At 38.9% G+C, this 26,413-nt stretch overlaps 2 protein-coding genes across 2 annotated transcripts; one reads left to right on the top strand and one right to left on the bottom strand.

Annotated features, from left to right (window-relative positions):
* Nucleotides 1-788: 788 nt before the first annotated feature.
* Nucleotides 789-2,796, bottom strand: LOC110696317. Its single transcript, XM_021873614.1, has 5 exons — nt 2,636-2,796; nt 2,479-2,494; nt 1,981-2,280; nt 1,760-1,876; nt 789-1,007 (listed from the first exon to the last, which is right to left on the bottom strand). Exons 1-5 carry the CDS (start codon nt 2,794-2,796, stop codon nt 789-791), a joined length of 813 nt encoding a protein of 270 aa, XP_021729306.1.
* Nucleotides 2,797-20,551: 17,755 nt separating this feature from the next.
* On the top strand, nt 20,552-21,912 carry LOC110696301. The gene is made up of 2 exons (XM_021873592.1): nt 20,552-20,807; nt 21,056-21,912. The coding sequence occupies exons 1-2, from the start codon at nt 20,552-20,554 to the stop codon at nt 21,910-21,912; spliced, it is 1,113 nt and encodes a 370-aa protein (XP_021729284.1).
* Nucleotides 21,913-26,413: the final 4,501 nt, after the last annotated feature.

Genomic DNA, 26,413 nt, shown 5'->3' with positions numbered 1-26,413 from the left:
TCAAGGCTAGGGTTTTTTCCTAGTTCGAATGACTTAGGAATAGTTAGTTTTAGTTTATAAATAATGTAATTTTCGTGATTTTTCAATAACATTCGAAAATCATTAAAAATTCAAGTTAATTGTTTGTTTTGCTTAATTGCTTACAAATTCTTTTGCTAATTTTCAATTCAAGGAGTTGTTTTGATAATTAGAACGTTCAATTCTTAGTTCTAGGAGTAGTCTAAGTTTTGTTCATCAAAGTACTTAGTTCCAGGAGTGGTCTAGGTTATTTGAGAGGCGTTGAATTTGTTCCAGGAGTGGTCGTTTTCAAAGTCATATCCGGTTCGTTATTCTTAAGTTGTTCGATTTTCTTAGGAAATATGAAGGGCTTGTGTTACTTGTGTGATTTTAGATTCTTTATTAAGTTAAGGGGTTTAATTCCACACCAAGATTACTTTGAATTGACGATTTAATTACGAAAATAGTTTTATATATTTATTTATAATAATTTATACATTTTGTGCAACTATACAACATAATCTAAATCTAAATACATGTACATACTATATACACAAATGCTAAGCTACAGCCGGAGTACCTTAACCTGAACCGCCTCTACCCGGGTCATTCTTGGGGTCTCGACGCTGATGTGGAATGTTGGAACATGGGTCGTTGCTGGAGAATCGACGCATCATCTCTTCATAACTCTCTTGGTTTCTCCTTTTTATTTCGGCCAATCGAGTCTCCATCTCGACTTCTATTTCACTCCGCATAGCTTGCACCCTCTCCTCCAACCTCTGCTCCACCCTCTAGTCCATCTGATCCTGCATCTGGGAAAGAAAGGAAGGCGTGTACTGCTGGGATGACTTAGAACCCTTCTTGTCGCCATAATACAGCTCTGCACCTTGGCCAAGTCCCTTCACACGACCCTTCTTGTTGCGACCACCTACAGTTTCCCAATACAACTCATTTGGACTCTTCTGAATCCCTTGGGTGCTTGCTTCTTCAAATTTCTTCTGGCAGGCCTCCTACAAGATACACATATGTAAGTTAAAATCAAAATTCTTAACAGAATACAACAAATTGAGGGCTATACAACCTATTCTTTGCCCATTATATACATTTTTTACCAAATGAACCATTTCTGCATCATAACATGGCTATTATAGGTAGTTTTAGGTGCACATGCCTTGAAATCACAAAAAAAAACTAACTCCCTAAGTTTTATGAACGATTTGGACCTAAATATAACCAACTGAGGCCTATATGACCTATTCTTTGCCTATTTTTTACATTTCTAACCAAATGAACCATTTCTTTGTCATAACATGTCTATTATAGGTAGTTATAGGTGTACATGCCTTGAAATCACAAAAAAAAAACCTACTCCCTATGTTTTGGGAACGATTTTGAACCAAATTCAACCAAAAGACCCCTATGTGACCTATTCTTTGCCTATTTTCTACATTTCTAACCAAATGGACCATTTCTTTATCATAACATGCATATTATAGGTATTTTTATGTGCACATGCCTTGAAATCACTAAAACAACCATGTCCCCAAGTTCCGGGGACGATTTGGACAAAAATTCAACCAAAAGACCCCTACATGACCAATTTGTTCCCTATTTTCATCATTTCTGACCTAATGGACCTTTTCTTTCTCATAACATGCATATTATAGGTAGTTTTAGATGTACATTCCTTGAAATCACAAAAACAAATAGATCTTTCTTATAACATGCATATAATAGTATTAGGTGTTATTAAAGTTAATACCGCAATATGCTGTGCTTTGGTGTTGGCTGGTACTGTGCCTTTCCCAGGCACTTCCTTGAAGTGCGTCTTCATAAACAGCTCATGAGCTGTTAGGAGCTGGCCTTTATTCTTCGCCGCCTTTGATTATACATGCAGAAAATGATAAACAGTAAATGTTAGAGCATCTGTACATAGTAATACACAATACTCTTCTATTTTACCGGCATATTCAACAAACTTACCATCCGTTTAGCATGTTGTACAGCTGACATCGAACCCTGATAGTGGGTAGCTTCAATCGGATTTTCCATTGAGCCGCCCCTCCTGTTCTTCTTGTTTTGGGCCGACCTCTTCTTGTAAGTTGAATCGGCGGCAACAATATCCATCATTTTCTTGTGGACGTCCTCAATGAGCCAGCCTGGCTTTGCGCCTCTCATCTTGTGCGTGACTGTGTAGAACATGTCACGTAACCTAGTAGCAAGCTTCTTTTCAAAAGTGTGCTTCACATCCTCGGTTAATTGAGGTGCGCACGTGAATTCTTTCTGCAAATGATAAACTTTGTAGGTCATATATTCAACTTCATCTCAGTATTTTCATAAAACATGTTTTCAATTATGTTTATAATCGCTTACGCAGAATAGGTTACACTAGTGTTCCTCGGTTGCTGCATCCACCTCCCCGTAATTCCTCCAAGGCTGTCAATAGTACCCGGTTAGCGTCCCGGAGACCGCATTCCTCACCTTGTTGTCGTCAAACCTACATGAAATGAGGAAACCACAAAGTTAGATGATCATCAACAAAGCGTATTGCAAAACTTGTTACAAGTAATAAATAGGTTAACTTCTCAAAAAAAGATTATAATCCCAATTCATTGAATGTATGTACGTACCAGAGCACAGTAGGGTGTAATTCCGGCAACTGTGAACGCTCATGTGTCTGATCTCGTGAAGAGCTGGAAGTGGGCCTTGAGTAGTACCCAAATCATGTGCATCCTCCATGTCCTCATTGGAAGAGTTGATCTCCATTGTCCGTTTACCTTTGTCTTTACCGCCCGCCATGATCACCTGAAATTGTTGTTAATAACATTACAGCATATTATAAGTTACAAGTGACTCAGACAATCTAATTACATTTCAGCGTAAAAGTAATGATCCATTTATTAAAAGACCAAGTCATTTGTCTATTTTACAATAATAAGCAAATTCAAAGGAGAGTAACATATTCCCCTATTCATTAATGTCATCACTACTACTACCACTACTGGAATCATCACTACTACCATCTAATAATACATCGATATCATCGTCCTCGTCACTATCACTAGAGTTGATGCTAGATTCATCATCTTCATCGCTCGAGATAACAAAGCCATCGTCATCATCATCATCTTGGACATAGTCTGGAATATCATTCGGTGGGCAAAGCGTTGCATGTAATTGTGGGGATGGTGCCTTCAAGAACTCTAAGTCCACCGGAGCATCAACCACTGATCTTGCCTGTGTTTTAAAAACAGCCCACCATTGTATTCGATCCCGTTTCAGGCTAGGTTATGATGCGTAGTACACTTGAGTCACTTGGTAAGATAAAACAAAGGGATCGTACTTAAGGTATTTCTTAGTATGATTCACTTCGACAACCTTGTACTATTCATGTATGTTCATTCCCCTACCACAATCCATCCAACTACACTTAAACAAAATAGTCTTGTACTCTTTTTCGGGACCAGTGTAGACTAGTTTAATAATGTCGTCTAAAATGCCGAAGTACTCTCTACCATCCTCACTTGATACACACACGCCATAATTCATCGTAGATTTGTGCTTGCCATGGGCATGTGTATGGAACTTAAAGCCACCGACAAAAATCTACTTCCAAGTTCGAACACGCTTGAAAGGGTGCATGCACAACGCTCGCAGCACATCCGAGTTTTGTTCGTCCTCAACAACCTATAAAAGTTTTGAATATAACCGTCACACTTCCCTAAATGAGTAAATTAAATAGCAACAAATAGTAAATCATAATTTTCCTAAGTTTAGACAGTGTACATCACCTTACGATGAAACCAATCAGGGAATTCAGCTTCGCATTTCTCCATTACTTCTTCTCTACGCAGATAAGGTCGAGTACTAAGAACGTAGTCCTCGAACTTCCTATGAGGCCAAAATTAATGTAAGTCAACATTGTAATCATTTTAGTTGATCATATCATCCAACTACACTTCATTCCTAAACTAGATTATACCTTTCGTATTCACCAAGAATGCCGGTGTTTCGTAACACGAACAGATGAGCGCACTCGAGTTCTTTTTCATCTAAATACCGAGTTTTGCCCTCATTTGACACACGACCGCTATCCTCCATGAACAACTCTGGAATTTCAGCATCGTCCACTATGGAGTCCACGTCGGCATTCACATTTCGACCGAGATCTCGTGTTTTAATGTCAACCGTCGCCTGAAAGTAGTTACTGCAGAAGTTTGCTATCTCTTCGGTGAGATAAGCATTGCAAATGGATCCTTCAACTCGAGCCTTGTTTCCAATTTTTCGTTTCAAATGATTGAGGAACCTGCAATCATAGTGATGTAAATGTATAAACACGACATGACATTGAATTTGATGTAAAAAATAGGATGTGTATGGGTCTTTGATTTATCTTTCGAACGGATACATCCATCTATATTGAACAGGACCACATAACTTCCCCTCATATGGCAAATGAATTGTTAAATGCTCCATGGAGTTAAAGAATGCAGGGGGGAAGAACTTCTCAAGCTTGCATAGGATCTCAGCTATGTTTTTCTCCAATGGCTCCATGTCACTAATCGATGTTGTAAAGCAACACAAATCGCAAAAGAAATGGCTGATCTCTGTTATTGCATTCCAAACATGGCAAAGGAGAAATTCCCTCAGAGCAGTAGGCAACAACCTCTCCATGAACACGTGACAATCATGCCTTTTCATTTCGTGTAGCTTACATGCTTGCATATCCACGCATCTGCTCAAATTGGAGGCGTAACCATCGGGAAATCGCAACTATTTAACCCACTCACACAAAACATTTCTCTGAGCCTTGTCAAGAGCAAATGGAGCCCTTGGCATGAACTTTTTTCCTCTATCATCCTCCTGAAGATGAAGCTGCGGATGTTTACAATATTTGGCAATGTCATTTCGAGCGGATGGCGTGTCACACGTATGCTTTTTCACATCCATTACAGTGTGAACTAACTGATCAAAGAAATTTTTTTCAATGGGCATGACATCCAGGTTGTGACAAATACGCAGATACTTCCAATACGAAAGCTTCCACAGTATGCTTTGCTTGAACCACCCCTTCTTTTCTTTTTTGAGGCGTTGAAGTGACTCGGGCCCATATGTAGCCTTCGGAAGGTCAATCACACATTCCCACAGTTCCTCTCCTGACATAATATGTGGAGGTGCACCCATTTCGACTTTGTTTCTACAGAACGCAGTTCTACTATTCCGAAAAGGGTGTTCTGTCGAAAGGAACTGGCGGTGGCAATTAAACCAAGAAACCTTACAATCATATTCTAGCCAAAATGCTTTACTTTTGTCCATGCAATATTGACAAGCTTTCTTACCAGATGTGGCCCAACCGGGCAATGTACCATAAGCCGGGAAGTCACTAACGGTCCAGAGGATGGCTGCTCGAAGATTGAAATTTTGTTTCGTGGAAATATCGTACGTATGCGCACCAACTTCCCCAACTGTTTCAACTCCTCTATCAACAGTTGCATGTACACATCCAAGTTGCCCTTAGGGTTTTTAGGTCCAGGAACGAGCAACAAAAGGAACATAAATTGTAATACCCCGTATTTTTTATGTATTTTATAAATTATTTAATTAATTATAAAATATATTTTTAAAGTACTCAAGTATTTTAATTAAATTTTTAAAGGGCTAAAGTATTTAAATTATTGAGTTTTATAAAAGTATAATTTATTTTTGGCTAAACGTTTATTAATCGTTTGAGCTCGTTTAAATAATAGTATGTAAACAACCTTTACATACTCCTTGTGGACCAACCCATTTCATTTAAGTAAGCCCAATTCTTTTATTTGAACCTTTGTGGGTCAAATATTTCATAACTAAAGCCTATTTTTTTTAAGCCCAACCTTAGTCTTTATTCCCTACTCTATAAATACCTCTCAATACCCCAAAGGTTTCCCACACAAGAGATAAAAAATCAGATTTTGGGGTAAGTAATATTTTCTTTTCTTTTCCTTCTTTTCTTATTCTTTCCTTTTTTTTTATGATGCTGTACGTGAGGGTTTTGGGAGAAACAAACCCCCACCTCACGCCACCTTGCACCACCTTGCTGCCGCCTCCAACATCCCGCCGGCGAGCCACCTCCGGCCGCCCAAAAATCGCCGGCAACCACCTCACCGTGAGCCACCCTTATCTCCCCTCTTGTTTTAATTATTATTCCTATAATTATATACTATGGATTTTAGATTTTAATTATTGAAACGTGATTAGTATGTTTTATAATTGATTTTTAATGATTAAAGATTATAGATTTCATATTGTAAAGTGTTTTAAATTATGATTTTTTATAAAGTATTAAAAGTTAGGGTTTTAACTATTAAAGTGTTGATTTTTAGGGTTCTAATAATCAACTAAATTAGGGATTTTATTCGTATTGAATTTATAAAGATTTATTAAACATAAAAACGAATTTTAGGTAATCAAATTCCGATCTCCGTTCTTAATTATTTTTTATCCCGTTTTAATCACGCTGAGATTATAACTTGTCCGATTTTTACAAACAAATAGTGTTTTTCGTGTGTAAACAACGTTCTAATCATTTTAATAGTTAATGTTTTAAAAATAATTTTCAGATTTATTTGGGGGGTTTAAATTTTAAAAAGTGTGCTGGAATTTTTATTTAAACACCATGAATGAGTTTTTACTTTGTGGTTTTAATTACCCACTTAAAGAAAGAGTTTTAAAGGTTTTAAACCAAAATTTCACCTTATTAGAGAAGGTTTAATGTGTTTAAAAGTTGGTAGAAATTTGTGTAATCAAGGAAGTAATTGAGTTTATGTATTTGGTATTGTAGGAGACTTAAGTTGAGTAATTTCTAGCATTGTGGCTAGTTGGAAAGATGATTTAATTAAGGTACGTATAAGAATACGAGAAACTTGATTTTAGGAGCATGTTTAGGGACTTGTAAAAAACCTAGAATCATGCTAGGGAACTTGTGGCTTGGTTGACATTGTTTGGTAATGAGTTGATCGATGATAAATGTGATGATTGGTTTAATTTATGTATGAGAAAATTTGCATTGATTTTCCTTATGAGCATTATTTATGCAATAATTTGCAAAGTGAGCTTAGAGTCAAAAATACAAGGATATATAGAATGAATCATTTTAATTACTTATTCATTTGTATTGAAATGGAATGAGTAAAGGAAGAGTTAAAGTCTTATAAGACAAGATTGTGGATATGAGGTGTCTTATGCATTTAAGGTGTTTATATACCGAGGTAGTTAAATGATTCAATAATAAATGTTGTTTGTCACTGATAAATTAAGAATTGAATTGGAAACTTCAATGATTTGAATGATTGATGTATGATTGGTTGTGTTGTTTGCATATGAGTCATCACCAAATTTAAACTGGTAAATCACGTAAAGTGCAAGAAGGATGAGCAATAAAACTCTGGATTTGTGCACATCTAGAGTAATGACAAACAGGGGTTGGGGTCTACGAGGTATTAGCCGTGTACTTTTCAGAGGCCGTCTGATCTACAAGTCTCTTGTTTTAAATTCTCTTAAAATTATAATGAGTTAGATGAGATCTCATACTAGCTATGACCACGGAGTCGCGCCCGTCTGCCATTGGATGTTTATTAATGTCTTCTGAAAGGAGGCATAGGATTTTCTTATTTAATGTTCCGGAATGGAGCACAGGGGGACAACCTGGTCTATTGCTTAATCCAATCAATTAATGAAGTGGTCAATGCTACTTAAATAAAAACTTTGTAATAATTATTAATTGAATCATGTGTTCGAGTCAATGGTTATATTGAGTGTATGGAATGCTTGTTAGTATCATGCTAAGGCTCTTTACTGTGTTTCGTAGCTTGTATGTACTCAGCGTTGCTGATGACGTGCTTTTGTGTGTTTCTTTTGGTCATGGCCTTCGCCTTCAATGACCCTGTAATGATCCAATTCTTATACTGGTAATATTGGGGAGCAGATTAATCACAGGTTTCTGCATAAACTGAACTTGCATCAGGGTGATGGGATTTGAGTGGAGCGTTGGTTAACCATTTAGCTTATTTCATTTCATAAGTTGATGTTATTTTGACTCTAATTCTGCTCGCTTCCTACTTAACTGGGTTTTGAATAAGGGCTATTATGGTTCCAACTTGTAGGACTAAATTGAGTCTTGACTTTTTGGTTTTGAAACTTATATTCTTTTTAAAACTAAGTTAGTTTTCCGCTGCTCAATTTCTGAAACTAGCCTTATAACGTTTTAACACGTGGCTGTAGCACACCAGTAATTCTCTCACAGGTTATTAAAAGTATTTACAGGTGATTACAGGTTTTAAAGAGAGAATTATTAGGGTGTTACATAAATTGTCTTTTCATACAAATTGAGGGAGGCAGGTTGTAAAGGGTCAAAATGACAGGCCAACAAGAATATTGTCCCCCAAACTTGCCATGAGGAGAAAAACCATCTATACACAAGCCAAGCCAAACATTACGAGGCTCGGAGGCAACTATCGAGGTGTTTTTAGGCTTCACTATCACTTGGGTGTGCCATAGTGCCTTGAACTCGAGGATTTTTCGAATGCCATGTCATTTCCTCCGAAATATTCTTTGTTGTAAACAGCCTTTGCAACCTGGGTGTGATCGGGAAATAAAACTAAATGTTCAAAGGCACTAGGCTACCCTTGGAAGTCTGCTTGTATCGATCACTGCCACACGCCCTACATGTAGACTATTGAGCATCATCCTTCCAAAACAACATACATCCTTTCGGGCAATCGTGAATCCTTTCATGAGGCAGTTCCAAGCCCTTCACAATCTTTTTCACCTCATAGAATGTGTCGACCATTTGATTATTGTTAGGAATTGCTTCACTTAGCAAAGAAACAAACCCATCAACACATCTGTGGGGCAGATTATACTCACACTTTAGACTGGTGATTCTAGCGGCCATCTCTAACATAGAAAACAAACTCCCTTCGTATATTGGCCTTTCATAAGCCTTCAACAAATCCAGAAAATGCTTAGCTTGTGCATTAGGCTCCTCCTCTGATGAAACACTAGCCTGCTCGAAATGCCCTTGATCCTGACTATGACCAAAAGCATCGAAAACCATTTCACGATATTCATTGGACCCCCGTTAAGGAATTGCCGGAAACCCTTCCCCGTGACACATCCACTCATAGTAATTAGGTCTAAACCCGCGCGAAACAAATGAAGTTTAACCGTGTTTGGATCCCAAAGCCGTTTGTTCTTACATTTAGCACATGGACACCTAACTTCGTTCGGGTTACCACTCTCGGGATTATCTTTGACGTATTGCATGAATTCATCAACCCCTTTCACGAACTCTGGATTAACATATTGCTCAACCTTCCTTTCATACATCCAGCTACGTTTTGTTCGTTTCATGATTGCAACTTCTACACAACTCACGCATATGTATAATTACATTAGTCACAAAGCGTATTTCCTAATCATTATCCATCAAAGTGTTATGGAAATGAAAATGAGATTTGAAATGCTTCCAAAGGGTCCTTATCACTCCAACCTAACCCATCCTTGGGCGTTTAATCCCACTAGTGAATGTAAGCCAGGTTTTCAATTCTACGAAAAATCCGTCAGCATTTCCCTACAGCTCTCCAAGTACACGATGTAGGCGATTAAACACACCTACATATGTACCCAGAGAACACTGTAGAGAAATGAAAAGGCAGGATTTTCCCTAGAATCAAAAGCAAGGTTTACATTCACCACCTAAGTGAGAATAAGCGTATAAGGACAGTCCTAATCGGGGACTATTCAAGACATACTCCTAATGTGTATGCCTTGAACGGGTATCTAGGCAAATGATTATGCAAATGATTCATTTATTATATATATATATAAAGTGAAGGTCACATACATTGTACTACACAAAGATTTATTATAATTAAACTAAACTAAGAAAATAAATAAGCACAATTACTAAATATTGTATTCAACATTATATCAAACAAAAATATTAAACTAAATACACTAACAAACACTACATCAAACTAAACTAATCTAAAATAAACAAAACTAAAATAAAATAAACTAAACTAACATACATTATTATAATGAACTAAACAAAACTATGTTAAGATGTTATAATACAACAATTAAAAACTAAACTTAAATAAATTAAACTAAACTAAACTAACATATCATAACACAAACACATTCATTTCAAATATTTCAACATATTAAAATTTAAATACAACAAATTGTATACACTACTTAAAAACAATAATAAACTAACATATATCTAAATACATTTACTGACTAACATGCCAAGTATAAACTAAACTTATAATTTTAGGTTTTATATAGTCTCTAACCTGTAGATCTGCACTTGTTATTGCTAAAGAACCAAGTAAATCTACAAATCCTACAAAAAATTTCAAATTAAACAATTAGGAATTAAGTTTGTGCTGCCTATGTATATAAAAAAAAATAAATAAATGCTATAAAGTTAATATAATGAAAAAAAGAAAAAAAAAAGGGAAAGACAACCTGCTGTCGGCGGTGGCTGGGCGTCGTTCTGGTTGCAGACCGGCGGCCGGCTGGTGTCATGGCTGTGGGGGTCGTGGCTTTTAGTAAAAATTCCAAAACAAAAAAAATAATAAAAAAAAAACATAAAAACCCCCAATAAACCCCAAAACACTGTATTTAAAAAAAAAAGGGGGTAAACACTTACCACTATCCAACGACGGCGCTTATGGTGAATTCCGGTGAAGCCTTGGTGTTTGCGATGAAATTTGGCGCTACTAATGGTGAATTCCGGTAAAGCCTAGGTGGTGGTGGTGGTGGTTAGGGTTTTCCGCAATATTTAAAAAATAGAAAAAAAAAAATCCCAAAAAAAGACACTTACCTACACCGGCGGCAACCAACGGTTGGTGGTGGAGGCAAGGTCTCCTTCTCCCTTTCTCTCTATCCTCTTTCTCCCTTTCTCTCTCTTCCTGTTTCGGCTTTTTTGTTCTGTCGCAAAAATCGAATTAAAATGCAGGTTTTTTTTTTAATTTGCTGTAACATTCCGACGGAATATTCCGTCGGAAGAGGTTAATTCTTAAAGAATTCAAATCCGTCGGAATTATTCCCACGAAATTTTCCGTCGAAAGGTACCTGTTCCGACGGATTTTTCCTATAAATCCAATTTCCGCCGGAAATTTCAAATTTTCCAAGGGAATTTCAGTCCGTGGGAATTAAGCCTATTTCTAGTAGTGAGAGATTCCCTCATTTGTACTAGATGGCTTGTGCAGCACATTGTTTAAATCTTCTTTTGGAAGATATCGGAAGAAATGTTCAATAAAGCCTATTATAGATAGAGCAAGGAAAGTTTCCCAATTCATCTACAAGTATAAATGGGCAGTTGATTACATGAAAAAGTTCACTAATGGTAGAGATCTCACACTACCCGGACTCACACGATTTGCAACGCAATTCATCATGTTAGAAAGTGTTGTGAGACATAAGACTGCCTTGCAAGATATGTTTGATTCTAATAGTCGGGTGACTTCAAGATTTGGTCAAATGAGTGACGCATTAGAGGTTGAAGTTCGTGATACTTTGTCTAAAAATCCGTCCATTGAGGTTGCCAAATTTTGGGATAAGGCTAATGAAATAATAAAAATACAAGAGCCCATCTTAAAAGTATTAAGGCTTGTTGATGGAGATCTGAAACCAACAATGGGTTTTATATATGAGGCAATGGAGCATTGTAAGTTACAAGAACTATTGGAAGATGATAGATAAAAGATGGAATTTTCAATTACATACGGATTCACATGCAGCAGGTAATGTTCACAAATCATGCTTTTATTTTATTCGTGGTAATTATACTTGTGTTTAAAAAATACTTAAAATAGTTTTGTTTATTTGTGTCATGTTCAAGGATGTTTCTTGAATCCTCAATACATGTATGGAGAGAATGACATTGGAAATGACCATGAGCTTTTAGTAGGTTAGGGTGAGAAAAGTAATCACCAAACTTGAAAGGGATCAAGATAATGAAATCATGGTAACCTAACAAGTAAGTAATTAGTTAATACATTTTTAAAAATAATTTGTAAGATTACAATTAAACATGTACATATATTAACTATGTTAAAAATCACAGATTTACATGTACCGCGATAAGGCTGGAAGTTTTGGTAGTAGCTCGGCATAAAGGGCAATACAACAAATGTACCCTGGTAATTATATATATATATATATATATATATATTTATTTATTTAAACGTCAAATTAATTTAATAATACACAATTTATTAAAATAATTATAATATTACGTTACGTTCAAATGATGTTTGCAGCTATATGGTGGATAACGTATGGAGATAGCGCTCCAGAATTAAGGAAAATTAATGTGAGAGTATTAAGTCAAACCACAACATCATCAAACTGCGAGAGAAATTAGAGCATGTAGAGTTTGGTTCATACTAAAACAAGAAATCGATTAAAGTATGGTAAGCTCCATCAAATCGTCTAACTTCGATACAACATGAAGTTAAAATTGAGACATATGAGGAGGCATACTGCCAAAGAACTGAAAACTACGTATGATCCAATTAATTTGGATTACATATTTGATGTTGATGATCCTTTAAACGAATGGTTAGAGGAATCAAAAGCTCCAATTTTCGAAGGATATGATCTCAGTTGGCTAGATGATGATGTTGGAAAAGGTGGTGACGGATGTGGTGGAAGTCAAACCGGCAACAATGTTCAAGGTTCCTCTATTCATCATAACTCTGAGCAAATTAAGTCGGTAAAGTGCTGGTAACAATCAATCTGCTTTGACACCACCAAGTAGGTGACGATGGAGATAATGGAAATGATTTCATCCCTTCTTACTCATCGCGGCAATCAAGTAGGAACTTTCAACTCCCACAATCATCTATTCATCCTCCAAACTCTTAATTTGAACAATATTACTCCCAAGGATTTCAAAGGCGTGCAAGGGAAAGACAACCTTCAATTCAACCTATTGATAGTGATGCATCATGGAATGGATTATCCACAAATGTTTTTCTATCTGAATCAGTAACTTCAAACCCCCAAGATTACAACTATCATGGTCCTTTTTCATCATATCCTCAATCTACAATAGGTATGCCGTTTACAAGAGCGAGTAAGAGTGGATTTGCCTACCAAGAACCACAACTTGACCCTTTCAATCAAGAAGGTCTTCATATTGTCAATCATGGCACCTAGAATTATGGTGGTGTGCACTATCATCAACCTACATATTATTGTGGTAGTAGCGCTAACTCTAGTCAAAATGAGACCACATGGATGGATGGTGCAGGAGCATACTTTTTCGGGGAAACTAGAAGAAATAATAACGATGTAGATGCCTAATAAGATCCTCCATGCCAATCATTTTGGTATTGAGAATTTCAGATGTAATATTTGTAGAATTTATGGCTTTATGCATCATTTTAGGAACATGCAATGGTTTATTGAATTTATCTTATTAAAATTTATAAATTTTTTCTGTGTTAACTAAGTTATGTGGTTATTATTATTGTCATTTAAATAATAATGATTTTATTTTCTTAATAAAATTTATTATATATTATTTCTCTATATCTATTCATAATAAAATCATTACAATAAAGAATAATATGTTTAAAAATAAAAATAATACGTAAAAATGATACAAAATTAATAAATACATTTACTAGTCATAAAGATATACAATTAATTTAAAAAATGGCTATAGATGTATGAATTACAATTGTAGCTCATATTAATTACAAATTTACATATTAGGCTTCAATTTGGTAAAAAAAAAAACCCTTATAATACTCTAAAACTAAAATTCTGCCGTGACGATAGTTACCTAGTCCGTGATGGTCGCTCCAATAGCGGTATTGACCGTTCCCTCGATCGCGACCGCGACCGCATTTTTATTCTATGAGTAAAACTCATTGATGTAGTAATTCAAGTACGAAATAAAGGAAAAGATGGAACTTTGTTTTACGGCGCATTAGATGCTCAATTATGTCTAACAAAGTGTAAAAGTCAATACATAGTGGTTTATAAAGTTATGAAATGATGTATGATAAGAAATATAAGAAACAAGGAACATAGAAGAGGAATATGAGATTCCAATTCTACCTATGAGTTCATGTTATCGTTGTTGGGTTTCGTAGTGTCTGATACTACGTGGAATGAAACCCTCCCAAAATACGCACACAAATTAAAGTAGCTAAACATGCATATTAATTAATTAACAATCACATAATTAATTAACAAGGAGAGAGAAAGAAGAAAAGATGATCTTACCCTTGACGCGTGCTTCGATCTTTCTAAGAGATCGTACTTGAAAGCATTAGCTCCGCAAATGAATAAGCCTCCAACGGGTATCACCCTCGAGACCCGACCCGAACGGTCCCTACCCCTAAGCTTAGTTGGGGCTAGACCAAGAAAACTTAGAGTATTAATTTTAAGGTATTCTTTTCTTAGAGATTGATGAGTGACATATATGTCACTCTTAGGGTAGTCTTTTCTAGTAGTTTTAGTAATAATTTGGTCCATTTTAGTTAGTTTTTTCTATGATTCGCCTAGTTTGAGTATTCTGCCTTTGTGATGCGTAATGTGTATTCATGTGGTTTAGGTAGTCTATACTCCCCTCCCCTTTCGTTGTATTACGCTTTGCCTTCCTATTCCATGATTGTAGGTGTATGCCATTGATTCGGAGATGGAAGGAACAAGGGCAAAACTGGAGAATTCCAAACTAGACAAATGGCGCGGGCGCACCACCGGAGGAGCGGGCGCACCACCGGAGGAGCGGGCGCACCACCGGAGGAGCGGGCGCGCCTCCCTTGAGCGCGGACGCGCTGATGAGCTGGACCAACCATTAAATACCCACTTTGGAGTAGCGCGCATTTCGAGGAGCGGTCGCGCCATCATTTAACGCGCGGGCGCGCCTTTGTTGGGCGCGGGCACGCCTGTCTGCTGCGGATTCAAATCCCGAATTCAGTCCAAACAAGACGAGATAGGAAAAAACGGCTAACATTCAACAACATTCTATCATTAGCATACTTTAGCATAGAAACCTTGTACGAGAGTTTTTGAGGAATATTTCTAGATTATTGTTTTAGCCACTTTTGTATTAAAGAATCTTGATAGTTTTTAGTGTAATTTCATTGCCCATCAACACTAGTTTTGCTCTTATTTTTTGAAGAAGTATTTTGCAACATTGGTGTATGGTCAAGCTTGGAGCTTGGGTGATGTATGGTTCTTTACTTGGATTTCAATAATGGTTTTGGTACATTTCTCTATATTCTCTTGTATTTATGATTAAAGTTTAGTTGATAAAAACCTTGTCTTTCTAACTATTTCATTGGTTGTAATGTTGCTTAGCATGATCGTAGTTGTAGTTATGGATAGTGACTAGTTTCTTGTTGCTAGGGGTTTGGTGAACGTATGCTTTGAGTTTGATGTATGTTAGGCTAGGTTATTTTGGAATATTTGTGATTAACTCTTCCTTGTGCTTATTCTTATTGGCCACTCCATGTTTATGGCCATATGCATGTTGTGGTTGAGTGACTTGAACTAAATCATGACGATAGTGTGATTTAGGAATAGTTATTAGGTGATTGATTATTGCATGACCTTAGTTTGTATGCCTTACGACGATAGTGTTAGTGTATGCTAGCTAGGAAAGCTCTTAATCCCGATAGGTGATTAGAGAGTATTCTCGATATTGCCTTGTATGAGTTGCTTGGTTTGCATGTAAACCTATTTCCCGATGCCTAACATTGTTGAGTTCATAGCATGTTTGATCCTTTCCCCCTAGTGCTTGTTTTAATTGTTATTTCATTCCCTTTAGTCATTGCTTTACCCATCATATTTCTTGACCGAACTAGATTGACATTTGGAGATAAATAGCGGTGTTCGACCCTTGACTTGCCTCTATACTCTTTTAGTTGCATGTTTAGGACTAAAAATATCATTTGATAGTGGTATCCTAGTAACGACCTAAAATACTGCCTGTCAAATTGGCGCCGTTGCCGGGGAAACGGTTTCTATTGTGTGTTTATTTTCTTGTTGAGACTAGTTCATCTATTCCTTTCTTTTGTTTTTATGTATCTTGTCAGTGCTCACTTTCTGCTTAGCTTTGTATATGCACAGGAGACATAATTGCTCTAAGCCTTTGGTGTCCATAGACCCCGAGCTAGAGCGCATTCTGGCCCAATTGAGGAGACAAGCAAGGGAGAGAGGTGAAGACCCACTTCAAGAGGAAGTGAGAAGTTCCCCTACCCCATCTTCACCTACTTCAAGTGAGGAGAGTGAACCATCTACAAGCTCAATTCCCAACCCATTTGCCAATAACAATAATCAACAAAGCATTGGTGATCAAGGAAACATGGGTGATCAAAGGTCACTAAGGTAACTTGGATCACCCGAAGCATATGCCTCTCAAAGTGGGATCTTAGCCCCCACCACTCAAGCAAACAATTTCAAGATAAAGCCTAATTTCATTTTAATGATAGAGAAGAGGCAATTGACCAGTGGGAAATTTGAGAATCCCCATGAGCATCTCAAACAGTTTCTCAAGTATTGTGACACTATCAAGATCAACGGAGTCTCCCAAGAGTACATAAGATTGAAGATGTCCCGTTCTCACTCATGGGAGCGGTGGAACATTGGTTGACAAAGGATGTTCCTCCCGCGGTTCCCTTACAACTTGGAATGAGGTAACTACGGTGTTCCTACGAAGGTTTTACACTCACAAGAAAACCACCGAGGCTCGCTCAAAGAGACAAAGTTTCCGCCAAAGAGGTGGAGAGTCTCTTTATGTGGCATGGGAGAGATTTAAAGAGTTACAAAGGCAATTCCCACACCATGGGATTCCTAAGTGGCAAGTTCTCCAAACATTCTATAGAGGACTCTCCCCTCAAAGCAAGACTGGCCTTGATGCCGGAGCCGGAGGCCCAATCATGAACAAAAGAGAAGATGAAGTGGAGAGTATCATAGAAGATGTTGTGCACAATTATGAGGATTGGTACGAACGTGAGAGAGAAGCCACTTCTAGCAAAGGTACGGTGCAATCCATAGAGAAAATAAATGCAATCACCAACCTTTCGAACCAAATGGCCCAAATGGCTAAGCAAATAGAAGAGTTTATGAAGATAAATTCTCAAAGTTCCTCCCCTTCTACCGCGGGAGGCCATGGCCTGGTATGAGCCCTTCTACTTCTTCTCCTTCTAATTACAATGCTATGCCTCCCGGTTGTATGTTTTGTGATATATGTTGAAACTATGATCATAATTCTCAACAATGTATGTCCATAAGTGAAGGTCCCCCTCCCCATGAAAATGATGATAATGTTGAAGATGTTAATGCCATGAATTTTGCGCCCCGTGAGGGAAATGTTGGAATGCGGCCAAATTGGAATTAAAACGAAAACCGTGGTTGGAATCAAAACTATGGTTGGAATCAAAATCAATGGAATCAAATTGGTGGTGGTTATGATAACCAAGGCCAAGGTAGGGGAAACTCTTTCAATTACAATGGAAGAAGTTACTCAAACCAAAGGCCCAATTGGAATCAAAACCAACAACACTATCCCAACAACCAACAATGTTTAAATTCCAATCAGGGTTCCAGAAACGGAAGGCCTCAAAATATCCCTCCCAGCATTGAGCAAGTGAGACCGCAAGCCCAAAATTCCAACACACCTCCTCCTCAAATGGAAGCTGCTCCGGATTCTATGATGGGCGTGCTTTAAGCATTCATCAAGAATCAAGAGAGCTTTAAAAAAAGTCAAGAGGAGGAAAAGAATCAAATCAAGGCGCATATGAAAATTCTAGAGACCAAAATCTCTCAAATAGCCCAACCTAGTTCTTCATCCTCCCCTTCTTCCTCTTCCTCTTTTCCAAGTCAAGGTGTCAACCCCAAACCTATGTATGCTATCACTACTAGGAGCGGGAAATTCCTTGAGAGTGAGTCAAATGATGAGAAGAATTCCAATGTGAGGATAGAACTAGAAGATGTGGATGAGCCACTTAAAGAGAGTGAGGTCCTAGAAAAAGAAAATGAGAGGGGTGAGAAGCAAAAAGAGAAGGATCTAACAAAAGAGAGTGACAAACATCAAACACCTTTGCCCCTAAATCAACAACCTAGGAATGAGAAATTGCCATTTCCCTAAAGGTTTGCTAGGTCAAGGCTTGATGCCCAATTTGGAAAGTTCTTAGAAGTAGTCAAAGGTTTGCATGTTTCATACCTTTTGTGGATGCCAAGAAGGAGATGCCCCACTACATTAAGTTCCTAAAAGACCTACTGAATGGGAAGAGAGAAGTTAAAACCGTAAACTTGACCGCAAATTGTAGTGACATTCTCTCTAGCAAGCTTCCAACAAAATTGCAAGATCCCGGTAGTTTTTCCATTCCTTGTTCCATTAATGACATTCACTTAGGAAAGGCATTGTGCGATCTAGGCGCTAGTGTAAGTCTTATGCCCTTCTCAGTCTACCAAAAGCTCAATGTAGGAAGCCTTACACCTACCAACATCACCCTCCAACTAGCGGATAGGTCCACAAAATTGCCCATAGGGAAAGTTGAGGACATTCCCCTTAGAGTTGGTAAATTCACATTTTCGGTGGACTTTATGTTCTAGAGATGGATGAGGATGAGAGGATTCCTATAATTTTTGGTAGACCATTTCTAGCTACCTCTAAAGCAATCATTAATGTTAAAGAAGGTAAAATGGCTTTGAAGGTTGATAATGACTCTATTGAATTTGATTTGAACAATGTCATGAAACAACCTTTTGAAAGTAATGAATGCTTTAGGGTAGATACTTTTGAAAATTTGATGAATGAATTTCGATACCCTCATGTGCATGCCTCTAACGATCCACTTGAGAATGTTTTGTTGAATGAGAATGAGATAGGTGATCAAAAGGAGGAGATGCAAGTATATGAGGACATGCTGGATGACAAAGTGGAAGCAACCACCGATCAAGAGATACTCCCAACTTATGAAGTCTTCCAAGCAGAAGAGGAAGAGGTCTCCAATGGTAAGGGACCACCGAAGGTAGACTTGAAACCTCTACCTTCGGGTTTGAGGTATGCTTTCCTAGATACAAATGAATCTTTCCCGGTCATTGTCAATGCAAGCCTCACGGATGAGCAAACCTCCCTATTGCTTAATGTTTTGAAAAAGCATAGAAAGGTTTTGGGTTATACCCTTGAGGACCTCAAGGGTATAAGCCCCTCTCTATGCATGCATAAAATTAATTTGGAGGAGGTTTCTAAGCCGTGTAGGCAAAGGCAAAGGAAACTTAATCCTTCCATGCAAGAGGTTGTAAGGGAAGGAAGTTTCTAAGTTGCTTGAAGCAGGGATCATCTATCCAATCGCTCATAGTGATTTGGATGACGGTAATGGTCAATGAAAAGCAACAATTGGTCCCAACCCGCCTTGTGACGGGTTGGCGTATGTGTATTGAATATCGCAAATTGAATGCTAATACTTCCAAAGACCATTTCCCATTACCGTTTATCGATCAAATGCTTGAGCGGCTTACAAAGCATGCATTCTATTGCTTTCTTGATGGTTATTCGGGATTCTTCCAAATCCCAATAGACCTAAAGGATCAAGAAAAGACCACTTTCACTTGCCCCTACGGTACCTTTGCCTACCGTAGGATGCCATTTTGTCTTTGTAACACTCCGGCTACTTTCCAAAGATGCATGATGTCAATTTTTAGTGACATGATTGAGGAAGAGATGGAGGTTTTTATGGATGATTTTTCTGTGGCCGGAGGTACATATGAGATGTGCCTCTTGAATTTATCTTGTTGTCTAGAAAGATGTGAGAGTGCCAACTTGGTGCTCAATTGGGAGAAATACCACTTCATGGTGGAGAATGGTATTGTGCTTGGCCATAAGGTCTCCCAATCTGGCATCGAAGTTGATGGTGCAAAAGTTGATGTGATTGAGAAGCTTCCTCCTCCCACAAATGTGAGATAAGTGAGGTCTTTCCTTGGTCATGCTGCCTTTTATCGTTGCTTCATCAAGGAATTTTCTTTGATTGCTAAGCCCCTCACATCTCTTCTACAACAAGATAAAGATTTTGTATTTGATGAATCTTGCTTGAGTGCTTTTCTTAGGTTGAAGGAAGCCTTGTGTTCCGCTCCAATTGTCTAAGGACCTGATTGGTCGCTACCGTTTGAATTAATGTGTGATGCAAGTGATAAGGCCATCGAGTCGATTCTAGGGCAACGAAAAGAGGGTAGGCTACATGTGATTTCCTATTTGTCCAAGACTCTCAACGACGCCAAAAAGAACTACACCACAACCGAGAAGGAGTTCCTAGCGGTTGTTCATGCTTTTGAGAAGTTTAGGCCCTATCTCATTGGGTCTAGGACAATAGTGTCCACCGATCATTCGACTCTTATGTACTTGATGAGAAAGAAGGAGGCAAAGCCAAGGTTGTTGAGATGGGTTTTGCTCCTCCAAAACTTCGATTTGGAATGAAGAGATAAGAAGGGAGCCGAGAATGTGGTAGCCGATCATCTTTCAAGATTGGGAAGCACAAGAATGATTGAAGACGACCTCCTGATTGAAGATTCTTTAAGGGACGATGTGTTATATGCTCTTGATGCCAAGGAAACCCCTTTGTTTGCCAACATCGTCAATTACCTTGCATGTAGTGATATTCCACCAACTTTCACTTTTCAACAACAACGAAGGCTTAAGTATGAAGCCACGAAATACATATGGGATGATCCAACATTGTTGAAAAGAGGGGTGGATGGGCTTTTGAGGAGGTGTGTTCCCGATGAAGAATTCCAAAGTGTGCTTTCAATGTGCCACTCATCCCCTTGTGGTGAACACATGAGTGCCCAAAAGACCGCCTCTAAGGTCGTGCAATCGATGCTCTTTTGGCCGACTTTGTTCTAGGACGCTTGGTCCTTTGTGACAGGTGCCAAAGGATGGGAAACATCTTAAGGCGTGACGAGATGCCTCAAAATCCGATCCTTGAGCTCGAAATCTTTGATGTTTGGGCAATTGACTTCATGGGCCCTTACATCTCATCTTAAGGGAACCGGCACATTCTTGTTGTCGTTGACTATGTTTCCAAATGGGCGGAAGCCGTGGCATCTCCCACTAATGAGTCAAAGGTAGTTGTCAGTTTGTTCAAGAAAGTCATCTTCCCAAGATTCGGTGTTCCTAAGGCAATCATAAGTGATGGAGGTTCACACTTCAAGCACCATACATTCAACAAGCTTCTTTCAAAGTATGGTGTATCGCACAAGCGAGGCCTTGCTTACCACCCCCAAACAAGTGGTCCAGTTGAGGTCAAAAATAGGAACTTGAAAGTCATCTTGGAGAAGACCGTTGCTAGAACAAGGAAGGATTGGTCTAGTAAGCTTATTGACTCATTATGGGCTTACAGGATTGCCTTTAAGACTCCAATTGGGACAACTCCCTATAAGCTTGTGTATGGGAAGAATTGCCATCTCCCGGTTAAAATGGAGCATAAGGCAAATTGGGCCATCAAGCAAATCAATTTTGATCTCCATGCCGCGGGTGAACAAAGGTTGCTAGATCTTCATGAGCTAGAAGAGCTCCGCATGAATGCCTATGATAGCGCAAGTTTGTATAAGGCTAGAACCAAAGCATGGCATGACGCACAGCTCTCCAAGAAAGAGTTTGTGGAAGGACAAAAGGTCCTACTCTACAATTCAAGGCTCAAGCTTTTTCCCGGAAAGCTACGATCTAGATGGAGCGGCCTATTCCAAGTGTCCAAGTTCTTCCCATACGGTGCAATTGAGATCTTCAATGATAAGTACCCTCCATTCAAAGTGAATGGACACCGTCTCAAGCCATATTTTGAGGGTCAACCAATCGCAAAACCAGAAAATTTGTCACTTATTGATGTGTTCAAGTCCCCTTGATTTCATTTCAAGAAAGTCGAGCTAACGACGTGAAACAAAGCGCTTACGGGAGGCAACCCGGTCTCTAACTTAGTTTGATTTTATTTTCTTTTGAAACACTTAAATTAATCAATCTAACACTTTTCTTGCTCTATTGTGATGTAGGTGTGATTGTGTGTGTTTTTGAAAAAAGAAAGTTAAGAGTTGAAGCAAAATGAATTTTTTTTGAGAATTTGAGGTCAAATGCAAACCAAAGGCAGAGAGCCTGCGCGATTTGGTCGCGACTAAAGAGTGATCCGCGAGAACAAAGTGGCGCGAGCGTGCAAAATATGGAGTGGGCGCGCCTAATTCAAGGTCGGAAAAGCTCCACAATCTAGAGATTTGGAGCGATTTTGTCGCGATTTAGGAGCGGTCCACGAAAGCAAGATAGCGCGGGCGCGCCAATGTTTTGGTCCAAAAATTCACGCAATCTAGAGAGTCTGCGCGATTTTAACGCGCTTTAAGCGCGATCTGCGATAACTGAATACCACGAGCGCGTTTGAAGTGGAGCGCGCGCTGCTATTTAAGGCGCCGACGCTCCTATCACGGGCGTGGACGCGTCAATCTTGGTTCCCAAAATAAAGGTTTTGGCTTCGTCTCCTAAACTCCCTCATCCCTCACAAACATAACCTACCTCCCATATAACCTTCCTCTCTCTAACACACACGACCCATTGTCAAGATCCCGTTCATCATCATCATCACCGTTCTTCATCATCCTCTACCATCCCCATCATTGAACAAGCATCAGCCACGAATCATTCATCATCATCAAAGCTTCAATCTTGCATCCAACAGTTCGTTCATCACCAAAAAAGCAAATGGGCATCATCAACACCAACCACAACGAATTTCTTTGCTATTCAAAATCTTCAACATCAAAACAACAATTTTTTGCATAAAGGTCAAGGTATTAAAAATCCCTTTGTTATTTTATCTCTTTTAATTAATTTTAAAGCAAGGATTTTGGTTATCTTTAGTTATTATCGAGATTTCATTGATTATTGTTTAAAATATTGCTGGATATTGTTGACTATTGTTGAAATTTTTGTTGGATATATTTGGTTATGGTTGTTGGATTATTATTGCTGTGAAACAGGTACATTGTGGTTTGTGGAGGTTAAGGTTGGAAATAGTCAGGAGTTGACTTTGAAAAAGGAGTGAAAACAGAAAAAAAAAGAGGGTAGTCATGAGTACAAGGATTTGGAAAAAGAGAAAAACCTCAAAGTCGGGACGATCGTCCCTAAACCCAGAGTCGGACCAACCCAATACCCTGCCCACCTTAAAGTTCTTAAACAAAAGCCACTCCCTAATATACTCTGATATGAAAAAAAGAAAGTTGCGACCTAATTCTAAACACTATTATCGGGTAGATATGATAATACTTGGGATAAATGATGACTTATGGATTCTTTTTTATAACCTTCGAATAGGATCATTCGTAGACTCTTCATTTATGACCTACCAAGAACCCACCTTAGAGTTTTTCTCGTCTTTCCAAGTTGTTACACTAGAAGATAATGACTTTCGGATAACTTTCCAACTCTTTAACGACCAACAAACCATGTCACTAGCACAGTTTAACCAAGCCCTGGACTTTCACTCAGATGTAGACCTTACCCGCTTTATGAGCACTTTGGGGATTATAGTGAGTTCGCTTGGTGGCGTTCCATTTCAGGCAAAGATAAGTTTCATACCAGGCATTACATAGCCAGTGAGATTTGGCACCCTACCCTTAGGATCCTGCACCGTTTATTAGGGTATTCCACTATTAATAAACAGGACCTAGGTAAGCTGACTAAGGAAGAGGTCCTTTGCCTGTGGATATCCACAAAGGGAGAGTATGCACGGAGATTGAATTTGGGTTTCCCCTTTATGCAAACTTGTCAAGCCATAGCAAAAGGGAAAAAGTTAGGGGAGATACATTGCAGGGCGATGGTCACTAGATTGGCCACCAAGCTAGGTTACACAAACCTTCTACCTCTATGCACGGCCGTAGGTAGTAGTGGGGATATTTACCTTTACTTGGACCAGCTTCGTCGTTTTTATCATGCCCACAGCAAACCCCAATGCTTTTAGGTGGTTAGTTATAGGGGCCCACCATTGTTTCATCCCTAAGCCTCACTTCACTTCCCTCACGCGTCAGTCCCCTAATGTGTGATGAGTTCTAAGAGATAGCGGGCGAGTGCCCGGTGTTGATGGGGATGATGCGGTAGAGATGGGTAATGAGGAGGTGGTTTAGGAGTAGCAGCAGCAGCAGCCACCGGTTACCCAACAGACTACGGGTACATTCGAGCTTGCTGATATTGCAAGGCAAATGCAAGAGCTAAGCCTCGGTGTATGAGGCTATTATGAGTCGCAACAAGGCCATTTCCTGCAGCAGCAGGCCCTATATGACTCCGCTGTGAACAGAGGTGAGATTGCCCCCCTGTTAACTATCCCAATAAGCCACCTCAGCACAGCCCTGTTCCTTCTTGGGGGGGACAACCTCCCTACCTATCCTTACTGGCAGGGTCCTCCCGAGCCCGGTAAGGAGGTTCGCAGCTTCCCTGATGAGGATGGGTAGTACGATTATCGTGTGCCCGCGCGGGAGTGACTATAGAGAGGACCCAGCTTACCCCTATGTTGATCCTGCTCACCCCGCCCCCCTCTATCCCCAAGACGCTCCCCATGATCGGCTGCCCATTTGGCAGGAGGATTTGTATCGAGGTCATTACGGATGGCCACTGGGTTTTGACGGTGGCTGGGGTACCTTCGGTCCCATGGGTGACTTCCATTATGACGTGGCCCCTCAGGAGCCTGAGCCTGGTCCTAGCGGCCAATAGGCCACGTCCCTTGAGCATATCCCTCTCTCTTGTTTTGCATTCCTATTTTAATGATTAGGGGAGATATACTCTTGGTGGGGAGTGACTTGGCAGGGATATTCTCCTGCTCGTCTGCTGTGTATTCACTGTCTTCATGCTTTATGTCTGTCTGCTGCCTCCTTTCCTTGGTTATATGTGGCTGTTTTTCTGTGCTTGGTGTACTGATGTTTCTTTTCTGATGAGTTGTGATGATGATGCTGCTTTAGGGACGTTTCTCTCGATCTGCTGGATACCGGTGAGTTCGTCCTTCTGATTGTTGATGATGATTGGTACTGATCTACGCCAACGTGGCACTTGATCAGTAGAGGTACGTTATTTATTTGATTGATGAGTTGGTTGTCTATTGAGATGACTTATGATGAGGTTTTTTATGACAATTTTTGACGATTCTCTTATTGAAATAGGTGGATTAAGAAAAATTTTTATGATTGATAGCAGTTTAAATGATTTTAGGTGTTAAAAAGAAAAAAAAAAAGAAAAAAAAAGAGAGAGAGAAAAACGACTGAGGGTTGCATTTTATTTCTTTATTTCATTTTTTCATTTTCAGTTCTATTTTTCATTTTCTACCTTCATTCGTACTAACCCTTTTGTGTATATAGTTTGTTTTCTCTTTTGTGTGGATACTCACCCTTTTAGGACGCATGCTCCCACTTTGGATATGCTTACTAGGCGTCATTTCGGTGAGATATTTCTTTTATCCTTTTTTTTTTCTTCTTTTTATGTTTCCTGGTGTGCTTTAGGATAGTTTTAGTTTAGTGGAAGTTGAAAGGTTCGAGGATGTTTGCTACTAACACCCAGTGTGTTTGGGGCCGGTGATGTTGATATCGAACGACCATTGGTTGACGATTGGAAATTATTTGCTTGCATGCCTTTTGCCTTTTATTCTCCTTCCTTTTGTCTAGGATTTTTCTTTTGCTCAAGACTAATCATGTGCTTGTTGTATGTTTTGTGTTTATGTTGAGCAATACTTGATGGATTTGCATTCTTGAATGTCTTTCTTTCTAAGGATTAAGAGTTTCCACGTTCTAGGATTGCCATTGGTTGACTCTAGGATATGTCTATGCTAAGGTAGTTGTGCTAGAGCTCGTAAGGCCCATCGAACCAAAATTCACTTGTTTGTGGTAAGAAGGTGTTGCTCTCATTAGGGGATTTGAAACCCTCAAGGTAGTTTTTATACCCCGATGTGAGCTTTATTGTTCAAGCCTCCAACACTTCTTGTATGAGCTGCATAGGATCCTTACCAAGGCATGCTTAGATCGAGAACTTGATGTCTAGCTACCCGAGATCGCAACCGAACTAAATCTAGGGAGGACAAAGGCATTTTCTTCGGTGACTATTTTGCTTTTCTAGGTTTAGCTTTTCTTTTGTTGCTTCTTTGTAATTTCATTTGCATTTTCCCCTTGCTAGCCATGTTGAGCCTACACCTCCTTGTTTGTAGAATATTATATTACAAACACTATGGCCCTTCTATTTCATTTTTCACCTGTAGAATTGTGAGTTTGAGCCATGAAAGTGTGTTGTGATTTTGGTCTGATAAGTTGGAAGGTGATGGTTTGATATGGAAGTAAGGTTGTGTTTTCTATATTTTTGTGTTTAATAAAAGCAATTGTGAATTTAAGA

The sequence above is a fragment of the Chenopodium quinoa genome, unplaced genomic scaffold, assembly GCF_001683475.1.
Source record: "Chenopodium quinoa cultivar QQ74 unplaced genomic scaffold, ASM168347v1, whole genome shotgun sequence".
NCBI lineage: Eukaryota > Viridiplantae > Streptophyta > Magnoliopsida > Caryophyllales > Amaranthaceae > Chenopodium > Chenopodium quinoa.
The sequence above is the reverse complement of the archived record's forward strand: the minus strand, read 5'-3'. Positions and strand labels throughout refer to the sequence as shown.

Coding starts and splice junctions, on each gene's coding strand:
- LOC110696301 (XM_021873592.1), top strand. CDS start 20,552: ATGATTGAAGACGACCTCCTGATTGAAGATTCTTTAAGGGACGATGTG. Junction 20,808..21,055: donor TCCCGATGAAGAATTCCAAA/GTGTGCTTTCAA, acceptor TCTCATCTTAAG/GGAACCGGCACATTCTTGTT.
- LOC110696317 (XM_021873614.1), bottom strand. CDS start 2,796: ATGGCGGGCGGTAAAGACAAAGGTAAACGGACAATGGAGATCAACTCT. Junction 1,877..1,980: donor TACAACATGCTAAACGGATG/GTAAGTTTGTTG, acceptor GTATAATCAAAG/GCGGCGAAGAATAAAGGCCA. Junction 1,008..1,759: donor CCAAAGCACAGCATATTGCG/GTATTAACTTTA, acceptor TGTATCTTGTAG/GAGGCCTGCCAGAAGAAATT.